This window comes from Neopelma chrysocephalum, unplaced genomic scaffold, assembly GCF_003984885.1.
Source record: "Neopelma chrysocephalum unplaced genomic scaffold, ASM398488v2 Primary Assembly neopelma1_253, whole genome shotgun sequence".
Classification (NCBI taxonomy): domain Eukaryota; kingdom Metazoa; phylum Chordata; class Aves; order Passeriformes; family Pipridae; genus Neopelma; species Neopelma chrysocephalum.
The window spans coordinates 2,514,087-2,524,371 of NW_020897915.1; the positions used below are offsets into that span (position 1 = coordinate 2,514,087).

The 10,285-nt window shown below is 47.8% G+C and overlaps 1 protein-coding gene across 2 annotated transcripts in view; it reads right to left on the reverse strand.

Annotated features, from left to right (window-relative positions):
• Nucleotides 1-193: 193 nt before the first annotated feature.
• Nucleotides 194-10,285, reverse strand: part of KLHDC2 (kelch domain containing 2) — a 10,760-nt gene continuing 668 nt past the window's right edge. For both annotated transcript variants that reach the window (XM_027704008.1, XM_027704009.1), the window contains exons 2-14: nt 9,280-9,447; nt 8,482-8,561; nt 7,501-7,618; nt 6,344-6,459; nt 4,893-4,974; nt 4,721-4,804; nt 3,723-3,803; nt 3,588-3,646; nt 3,292-3,401; nt 2,771-2,843; nt 2,038-2,125; nt 1,596-1,648; nt 194-1,120 (exon numbers count right to left, since the gene is read on the reverse strand). In XM_027704008.1, coding sequence (XP_027559809.1) covers nt 997-1,120; nt 1,596-1,648; nt 2,038-2,125; nt 2,771-2,843; nt 3,292-3,401; nt 3,588-3,646; nt 3,723-3,803; nt 4,721-4,804; nt 4,893-4,974; nt 6,344-6,459; nt 7,501-7,618; nt 8,482-8,561; nt 9,280-9,447 — 1,236 coding nt within the window. In that variant the 3' untranslated portion in view covers nt 194-996. The remainder of the gene's footprint in view (nt 1,121-1,595; nt 1,649-2,037; nt 2,126-2,770; nt 2,844-3,291; nt 3,402-3,587; nt 3,647-3,722; nt 3,804-4,720; nt 4,805-4,892; nt 4,975-6,343; nt 6,460-7,500; nt 7,619-8,481; nt 8,562-9,279; nt 9,448-10,285) is intronic.

Here is a 10,285-nt window from a genome sequence, read left to right on the forward strand (position 1 = left end):
CTGTGAAGATGTAACAACATTTGGGGGTCCCAAAACTAAAGATCCATCCAATGATGATTTGATCCCATCCTCTTCTCCCACCCCCCAGCCCAGCTGAGCAGAACTGTTACCCTGGGGAGGGGAGGAAGGGCAGGGGCTGGGAGTCAGGATAAACCCATGGGATCTATCAGGAATTACAGCACAGGAGTTGTTCTAGAAGTCCAAGTTTTTAATTGTTTTTTTGAAGACAGCTTAAAACATGATTCTCCCAGTTCCCCACAGCAGCACGGCCCGTTCCTGTCCCCCGTGTCCCCTCGGAGCTGGGGCAGCCAAGGCAGCCCTGCCCTTCTCTGTGTCCCTGCACCCTTGGGGCTGCTCCAGGGGAGTTCCACAGGTACGGACACGGCCGGGAACAGGCTCAAGCACTTTCAGCTACAGCCTCAGGGCAGAATATCTGCTACCTAAGGTTCACAATTGAAGTTCCACAACATAAAAGAGTTCCAAAAAAACCAAACTACAGCCAAGCAGAGAGGAGTGGTGCTTTGACATCTCGAGGTTTACGACAGTTTATCGACTGACAACGGACAAATTTCCCAATCCTGCTTCTCTGACCTTAAGCATTTGTGGCAAAATGTTAAGCTGTAGATTACAACAGGACCTGCAGCCTGGCCTAAAGCAACACTCCATGGTCGTGGCGTGCTCAGCATTCCCTGGACAGCCTCCAGAGCCCCCAGCTCCTGGACTGGGGACTCTCCCACACGTGTCTCCACGGGCTCGGGGCGGCCTCACACCCGCCTCAAGGTGCACAACCCCGGAACTAGTTTCAGCTTAGGCTCAGGCTACATCTCCACTTGCATTAAATACATTTATTGCAAACATCTTGACACAAAAATAGGTTCTCTCTAGGCCATTCACATGCAACGTAAAGGCGAGAAGCGACTACCTAGTACGACACAGAGGTTTAACCTACACACCTTTAATGTTCGCATCGTTTCCCCCCCGGGGCTGCCCCAGGGCTCAGGAGCCAGAGGTGTTGTTGCTTCCGAAGCGCTGGTTGACGCTGTGCAGCAGGTGCTTGGGAAGGCAATTCCAGGAACTGGCCAGCATCTCCTTGAAGCAAATCACTGCTTCGAGGCACAGCCTGGGAGAGGGGAGACATGGATGCTGTCAGCAGGGATAAGGCTGCAGGGGAAGCTCTTTCCTTGGAGATGGTTCTCATCAGCGGTGCCAAACACGTGCTGAGAGGAATCCTGCTCCATCCTCACAACTGGCTGCTGCTCTGGCAGCATTTCGTAGAGGAAGAAGTGTTTTCCAGTATTTTAGGAACATAAATAGGTCTGGTGGTAACCCTACACCACTTATCCTAAAATCACAGAATGGTTTGGGTTGGGAGGGACCTTAGAGCTCACCCAGTTCCACCTCCTGCCACGAGCAGGGACACCTTCCACTAGCCCAGGTTGCTCCCACCTGGCCTTGGACACTTCCAGAGATGGGACAGCCACAGCTTCTCTGGGCAACCTGTGCCAGGGCCTCACCCTGCTCACAGTAAGGAATTTCTTCCTGACATCTAAGCTGGGGACACAAGAGAGTTTAATGTTGAAGTCTTGCTTTCTTACCTTACGAGAGATCTTGGTTGTAGGGAGAACACAAGGATTTCGTTACTGTGAGCCTGGGGGTGAAGAGAGAGAGAGAGAGAGAAAAGAAAATGGGTTATAAACAAGTTCACACTGTTACAGCAGGAGCCAACCCAGCCCAGGCTCACCCACCCAGATCATGGAATCAAGGAATCACAGACTGGTTTGGGTTGGAAGGGATCTTAAAGCCCATCTCCTTCCAACCCCCTGCCATGGGCAGGGACACTTCCACTAGAGGAAGCCTTCAGGTTTCCAAGCCTTCAGGCATCTGCACTGAGGGACTTTGGACACAAGCAAGCCATGTCCTCCTCAGGCTTTGTTTATGCACCTCTGTGATGCCCACAAGATCCCAATGCCAACTACAACCACCTCAACTGGCCGGAGTGAGCCGGCACCGGGAAGGGAACGCTCCAAGTCAACTTACAGCTTTGGAGTGGGCGAGCAGGTTGTTGGCACAGCCCCCAAAGACAATCACCTCTCCCTCCTCGCTGGCACAGGCCGTGTGCCACAGCCTACAAACAGAAGGCAGCACTGCATTAACCCAAAAACCCAGCTCAGCCTTCTCACTGCCCCGGGAGGATCCCTCCTCATCCCTGGGAGCACTGAGAGCCAGGCCAGGAAACATCACTGCTTTAACTCAGTAACGTGGATCAGAGCACTTCCCAAACAAGACGGATCCCAGGAACTCCAAGATGTGTTTTCCAGGCCACACAGAGGTTTTGATGCTTTAAATTGCAGGTCATCAACTCTTATTTACTCAGCAGGAAGCCACAACCATCCTGGGTGTGCACTGGAGCCACTGGCTCTGTGACACCAGCCCAGGCCGAGTTTGCTGGGACAGCAGGGACACACTGGTTCCAGTTAGCTCTGCTGCTGGCAGTCACAGGCCTCTGCAGCCAAATCAAACCCTAAATCCTGAGATCAAACCCCAAATTCCATGTTTCCTGCCATCTCACAGACACTGAGCCAAAGGGTGCCTCCAGCACCCGCCCTGTGTGGTGCTCACCTGGAATTCTGGGAGCACAACAAACCTGCACCTCTGGGACACATGGAAAGCAAGAGCTGTGAAGAGGAACGTGTGTCCTGTCTCTCACAGCCACCACTAAGTGCTTCCACACTCCTTTCATAACAAGTTTCCAGGAAATTGTCTGCCATACCTTGGTTTTTCAGAATAGTTATGCTCAAACTGTATCCACTCGTTCTTGCTGATACAATAAATCCAAGCATCACCTGCAGACAAGCAAAGTCCCAAATATAAACAGAATTCCATTGGTTCTGTCACATTTCCTGCAATAAACACGTACTCCAGCGGAGCACAGCCCATTTCTGTTCCTAAACAAATCGAGTATTTTAGGAAAAACCTTATAAAACACTGGCTCCTGTTTGACAACAGGTGTTTAATGTAACAGAGGTTTATGGGAGTGAAGATGGAGAACTGTAAAGCTCTTACTAACTGCAATTTGCATTAGATACACTTGCAGAGCAGATGATTTGCTATAAATAATAATGTCTCCAAACACTCCACATCCTGCTCTGTGGAATTAGCTGCTGGCCGTGAGGAGCTGGATCACAAGTTGAGCAGGAGGAATTCAGAAGGAATTCAAGCAATAATTCAAGCTTCTGTGCACAGCTGCTCAAGAGCACAAAGACAACACCAAATCCCTTTGGAATGACTTACTCAGTGGCTGCTTGTCTGTGGTGAATCCTCCAAAGAGGAAGAGGTGATCCGAGGAAATCGGTGTTAAGGAATGCCACGACCGGCCGACTGGGCAGATGCCTTGTGTGAGTCTGGATTGCAATGAAAACACCCCAAATTACACAAAAGGGACAATAAAATCCCACTGCTCTTTTCTGCTCTGTTTATTTCTCAGGGATCTGCAAGGATTCAGCTTCACTCTGTGCATCTGACCCAACAAGTTTAATTTCTTTAGACACAGCAAAGAAAATTTTAGCGGATCGAGTTTTAGTACCCACATTTCATTCCACTCCCAAGTGTCCAGGTCCAGGTAGTAAAAGTCGTTCATCCTGGACTCCTACAACAAAGCAGATGGTGGTTCAGATACCCAGCTTAGGTTTGAGCATCCCAGGGTTAAACTGGGCTGGGCTTACCCTGTATCTGCCTCCGAACACGTAACCCCTGTTCCCAACCGTGGCACAGGCGTGAGCGGCTCGAGGGGACGGGGTTTTACCCTGGGAAAGGAAACAGTGACACCACAAACCAAGGAGAAAAAAGGCTCAGAGGAACTCAGATTAAAAGCCAACAAGGAACAGAGTGGAAAAAAAAAACAGGCAGTAAGTCATTCTGTGTGCAGACTTGCTTTTTGATAGATGGAGGATCAGCGAACTCATTAAAAATGGGATTTATTTTTTTCCCTCTTGAAGTGGATAAATTTTGCTTTTAGCCACGAAAGACAGACTGTACATGAGACAGTGGCATAATAAATCATTACATGCATAAATCAGCAAGTGTCCAAGGCCAATGTGGATGGGGCTTGGAGCCACCTGGTCTAGTGGAAGGTGTCCCTGCCCATGGCAGGGGGTTGGAACTGGATGGGCTTTAAGGTTCCTTCCAGCCCAAACCATTCTGAGATTCTATGGTTCTATTAGATGTTATTTTTCTTGAGCTTCTGAAATCCTTGAGGCCTGTGTGCAGTAAGACAAAGCAATTCTTTGGCAATCTGAGGTTACTCGTCTCAAATTTCATTTCCTCCAGCTCTGTGGCAACAGCACCCCTTTTCCCTGTTCCTGAATACTTCAGGGACACTTCAAATGCGTGCATTTGCAACTGGGAGTGTTTAATTCTATCTTGGCCACACTTCAGCACCCAAGTGACACGTCCCAAAGGCTCACATTGCAGGGGGGGTGACAGCAAACCACACATTTCATTCTCCAGAGCTCCCCGTGAGCACAAGGCCACTGGAGCGTGAAAGGAAGCAAGTCACAGGGAAAAGAAAAAAAAAAGATGATGGCAGATCAAAATAAAAGGCAAATTTCCTGGTTTTGGAGAGTGGATCTGTGTAGATGAATGGTTTAAAAGGCTCCAAGAGCACTACTGTGTAACATTACTGAGCTGGAACTTAATTAATTGACACAAGACCAATAATTACCGTAGTTATGGGTTGGCTCCAAGTGAAAGTCTCAAGGTCTAGAACATGCACGTGGTCGTTCCACCCTCTAGGAAGACCTGAATTCTTTGAAAATCATAAATAAGCAACAAGTTTTAATAAGCATCGATTAAATACTAAAGCTGAAATAGAAATGGCTTCCAGGGTTACTTACCCAAAAAGAGGTTTCATCGAATTCGAACGTTCCCCGTTGTTTCCCTTCAGGAAAATAGCCATAACCTCCAAAAAATATCAGCCTGAAAGGAAACATGGACCAAGATCTGTGAGAAATCCTGTCACAAACTGGAAAATCAAAGAAGCTCCTTTGGCTTCATTACTTTCGGTGCATCTACAGTGCAAGTTTTCCAGGTGTGGGGCCCCACTTCTTGCCTAATCGACCCTGCCACCCACACCAAATCCCTCTGGAGCTGCTTCCCAGGCCTCAGGCTTCCAAGCTTTGCTCCAATTCCAAATATATGAAGCCACCAGGATGTGCTGCCTGGTCTCTGCACTTCAGCCTTCGCCACCAGGGCTCCCACAAGGCTCTCCTGGTGCTTAAATGGGATTTACCTTCAAGTTTTATCTTTGGGTTTTAGCCTCTATAAGAAACCAATGGCATGGCTTTGCCAGGAATTCCTACTGGATTATGGAGCGACAGAAAACAATCTGCACCACCTAATTAAACACCCACAACTCAGATTTACATCTGAACTGATCACATCAGGTATGGTAATGATGAGCTCTCTCTCCACACCAAGAACCTGAAAACCAGCACCATGGGCAATTTCATGGAATCACAGGATAGCCTGAGTTGGAAGGGACACAAAAGGATTTTTCTATCTTTCCTGGGTCTCTGCAGCAAATTCCACAGTAATTATCCTAACTGTGAGCTCTCTCTCCATGGAATGGCAAAGCAGCACAAGCTGCTCCAAAGTTTACTCCAGAATCACCACAAAATCACAAAATGGTTTGGGTTGGAAGGGACCTTAGAGCTCACCCAGTCCCAACTCCCTGCCACAGGCAGGGACACCTTCCAGTATCCCAAATTGCTCCAAGCCCCATCCAGCCTGGCCTTGGACACTTCCAGGGATGGGGCAGCCACAGCTTCTCTGGGTAACCTGTGCCAGGGCTTCACCACCCTCACAAGGGAGAATTTTTTCCCAATATCCCATCTATCCCTGCCCTCTGGCAGTGGGAAGCCATTTCCCCTTGTCCTGTCCCTCCATCCCTTGTCCCCAGTCCCTCTCCAGTTCTCCTGGAGCCCCTTTAGGCCCTGGAAGGGGCTCTCAGGTCTCCCTGGAGCCTTCTCTCCTCCAGGTGAACACCCCAACCAGCACCACAGAGAATGAATAATGAGAGGAGGGTGCAAGTCAACAACATTTTTGCCTTCAACACCTTGTCTCCCTCATCTTTCCCAAGGTTTGCAATGCCAAGAGGCCTTTTGGCACCTCTGGGACACGCTCCCAACTCGGTAAAAACACCACCAGCAGTTCATCCAACACATCCCTTGTTCCGGGCAACCTCGAGTCCTCCTTGAGCTTGAACAAGCAGCTCTTGTTCAAACAAAAAAGCAGAGCAAAGACATGAGCTGGAGGGATGAAAAGGGAGTTCCTGTGGGGTCCTTACTTGTTCCTGTAGACCCACACCCCGAGCTTGTCCTTGGACGAGGGGGGCACCCCCTCACACTCCACTCGCACCCACTGCAGCACCTTGTCTGTGGATCTGGAATTCAACATGTAGAACTGGAGGAAATTAAAAAAAACACATTTGTTTAATCTTTTCATTTTTTTTTCAATCTGAATTTGTTCAAAGCTTCAGTCCGATCCCTGTTAAAATAGTAACTTTTAATTAACGTGCATTGGCAAAGGAAGAGAAATAATGAAAAGTCCTTTTCTTGGTTGAAAACTGGAGCGCTGAAAACATTTGGAACAAAATATGGATTCACAAATCCTTTATCCTGTGCAGACTCAAACACTTTTTACACAAGTAACAGGTTATGAACGTTGAGTTTCACCATCCAAAAGCTGACGTGGGGTACACTGAAGGTGTGCACAGAATAACAATTGTCTCATAATTCAAAAAATGGTTAAAAAAAATTGAAAAAAGTGGGTTTTTTTATAGTACTGTCCCTTCTCTGCACGTTGCATCCTTTTACAGGGAGAGAAATAGCTGCTACACGTGTATAAAAGAGCTGAAATGTAAGAATGCCAGAGCAGGAAGGAAGTCACACTTTATAAAGGCAGTTTGTTTCAAACTGTCTGCAAAAATTGCATCAAGCTCCTTCCAGTTTATAGTTATACATTTAAATATATGTCTATATTTAAATATATAAAATATATATATAAATATATAAAAATATATTTAAATATATAAAATATATATATATAAATATATATTTATACAGGCCTAAACTATTTAATTTAAACCACACTGCCACAGCATCAGAAAATATTAATTAATTGTAGTTGACAGGGTGGGGATCGGTCACAGGTTGAACTCCATGATCTTGGAGGTCTTTTCCAACCTTAATGATTCTGGGATTATCAGAATTCCAGAGAAGAGAAACATTTAAACCACCACAGAGCAGTTCCAGATCCTCTCCTGATATTATTTCAAGCAACTCTGGCGATTCCCATCTTTCCAAAGCAGCAAACTCAGAGGCACGGGGTGAGTTTATGGGGTGAATTGCACAAGAACAGAACAAATGCCAGGTCAGGGTGTTCCTGTAAAGCTTCCAGGGCCCAATCCTCATGGGAAATGATGGAATAAATTGGATTGCTGACCTTGTTTGTGTTGCCCCGTGCGTGGTGCCCCCCAAAGAGATACACCACTCTGTCCACACACACAGCACAGCTCCCAGACATGGAGGGGGGAACATCTCCCTCTGTTTTGCTCTTCTTCCTAAAAGAAGGGCGTAAAATAATTCACCTGATCAAAACAGACGTGAACGGTTTTATCTGGAATTTATAACACTGCCAGTGTGGTTTGAGTTCCAACTGTGGACACTCAGCTATGAATTCTTCACACCTCTACAGGTGAAACCATTTAAAAAATAAGGCTGGGAGGATGGAGAGGGTGGGGAAAATGTGATTTAATTAATATATAGGGTTTTTTGGGGGGGAGGTGGGAATCCTGTCTGCCCAGCTCAGGAGTTTGGAATGTTCCAAATCCTCAGGCAAAGAGGAAGCACCTGTCTAAACTGCAGGTTTCTGTTTTGCTACTGGATTTTTCCTGTTTGTAAACATCACAACCACGAAGAGGAGCTTCCAGCCCGTGTCCAAGGCTGTCCCAAACCTCAGGGAGGGCTGGAAGCACGGCTGAAATCCCCCTTTCTGCAAAGCACTGAGGAGTTTCTTTGGCTGCATCAATGTTTATAAACAACTCCTTAAGAGAACAACAAATTAGAAAACTCAACAGGGGTTCCCTGAGTACCACTGCCATCAAAAGTGGTACAAATACAATTCCCATGTGCTGTGTCCTATTCCAGGCATCCCAAAACACTTCACACTGGTGATCACACACCCCTGTCCAGGCTGTCTGTCCAAGTTGCCTCTCCTACTTCACTCTGGTAAAACATATTTGATGTTTTTACAGAAAAAACCCATCCAAACCTGAAATATTCTACACATTTTTCCAACAGTTCGATAGGTGGGAAGGAAGAGTTCAGGGAATTCTTTCCCTGCTCAGCCCCTCAGAATGGTTTCTATACCAATTTAAGGATTTATCTGACTTTTTTCCCAAATTAAGTTAATTATTTACTGTACCATCTTCCAGTTTCCATGTTGTAGATCCATATTTCATCCCTAGGCAGGTAGAAGTCATAAAATCCCCGAACTTGGGCATTCTGCAGAACAGGACAGAGGAAAAAAAGCAATGTTAGAAGGATGTTTGACACGTGGAATTACAGACTCCTGGGAATGTTCACACCACCTCAGAGATCTAATCACAGGACAGCACACAGCAGGAGCAGTGCCTGTTGCACTCCTGTGCCTCCCACCTGCACAGAGAGCAGGAATCAGCTTAATTTAGTGTCTGCTGGAGACCACATGAGCTCCCAGGCGGGTAAATGGAAGTTAAACCTCTGTTTTACAGCCCAAGCCAGGGAGCAGAAACGAGCCAAAATTTCCTTCTTAATTCCCCCACCCCCTGCACGACACCAACTTATGACTGAGCTCACTGACAATTCACCTTGCTGTCCAAACTGCAAAATCATTTTGTGCTGCAGCACACGCATCCCCCCCCCACAGCGTGACACCGACCAACCTGGGATCCTTCACACCCAAAATACAGCTGTGCTGACAACGCTGGAACAAAACCACCCCTCCCACGGCTCACAATTCCAATCAGACAATATTCCCTACACGAGCTGCCAAACAACACCCCGCCCCCCTTCCCCTCCAAAAGTCATCTACGTGCCAAAGGTTTGACACTCGTGATTTATTTCCAGCGTTGCAAAACGCCTCGGTGCCATGTTCCAATTTGTCAGCTGGAGGGATGGCTTCTCAAGAGTGGCTCCCAGAGCACTGGGATGGCAGGAGGGTTATTCCAGGGGGGAGCTGTACCTTGTATCCTCCCCAGACGTACATGCAGCGCCCGTCGGTGACGGCCACGTGCCCGCTGCGCTCGGCGGGGCTGTCGTTCTCCAGCTGCTCGAAGCCGTCCTCGGGTGGAGCCGGGAGCTCCTCGTCCGCCTGCAGCTCCTCGTTCTCATCCGCCATCTCGGGGACGTGCTGCGGGCACACAGAACCGCGGGATTATGGAATATCCCGCATGGATCGTCCAGTCTGGCTCTCAAAGTGAATGGCCCGGCTCCAGCTGCCGGGTCTGAGCCAAGGTCTGGGTTTTCTTCAAAAAAGAAATTAAAACCTTACCCGTAAAAATCTTAAAAAGCGAGAATTAAAAATTTCTAAAAGAATTAAAATCATACCTATAAATACGTTAATTGATTTGCCCAGGGAAGCTGCGGCTGCCCCTGGATCCCTGGAAGTGTCCAAGGCCAGGCTGGACTGGGCTTGGAGCAACCTGGGATGGTGGAAGTTGTCCCGGCCCATGACAGGGGGTGGGACTGGGTGAGCTTTAAAGGCCCTTCCAACCAAACCGTCCTGGGATGTCAAAAATTGAATAAATTTGACAGCTTTGCCTCCAATATGGTTTTCACAAAAGTGGAAACTCACGGACCTTTTCCGACAAAGTCTCTTTGGGCCCAAAGTCCCAAGCCGAGTCTCCCACATGCAAACCTTCCACAGCAGGACATGCCACCTATCCCACAAAAAATTCCACAAAACCAACCCCCCCTGCTCCCAATCCCAACAGCACACAGAATTCCCAAACCCCAGTGTCCTTGGAAGACACTGATCCAAAGCTCAGGGGAGCCGGACAGCCCAATTTTGTGCAACCAAAGCCTGGGAAAAGGTCCTGGAGTGGCACCACCACACCCTGCACTCCTGGGTTTGACATTCCAGGTCAGATATTTCGGGTTTGATATCCTGGGTTTGATATTCCAGGTCAGATATCCTGGGCTTGATATTCCAGGTCAGATATCCCGGGTCTGATATTCCAGGTCAGATA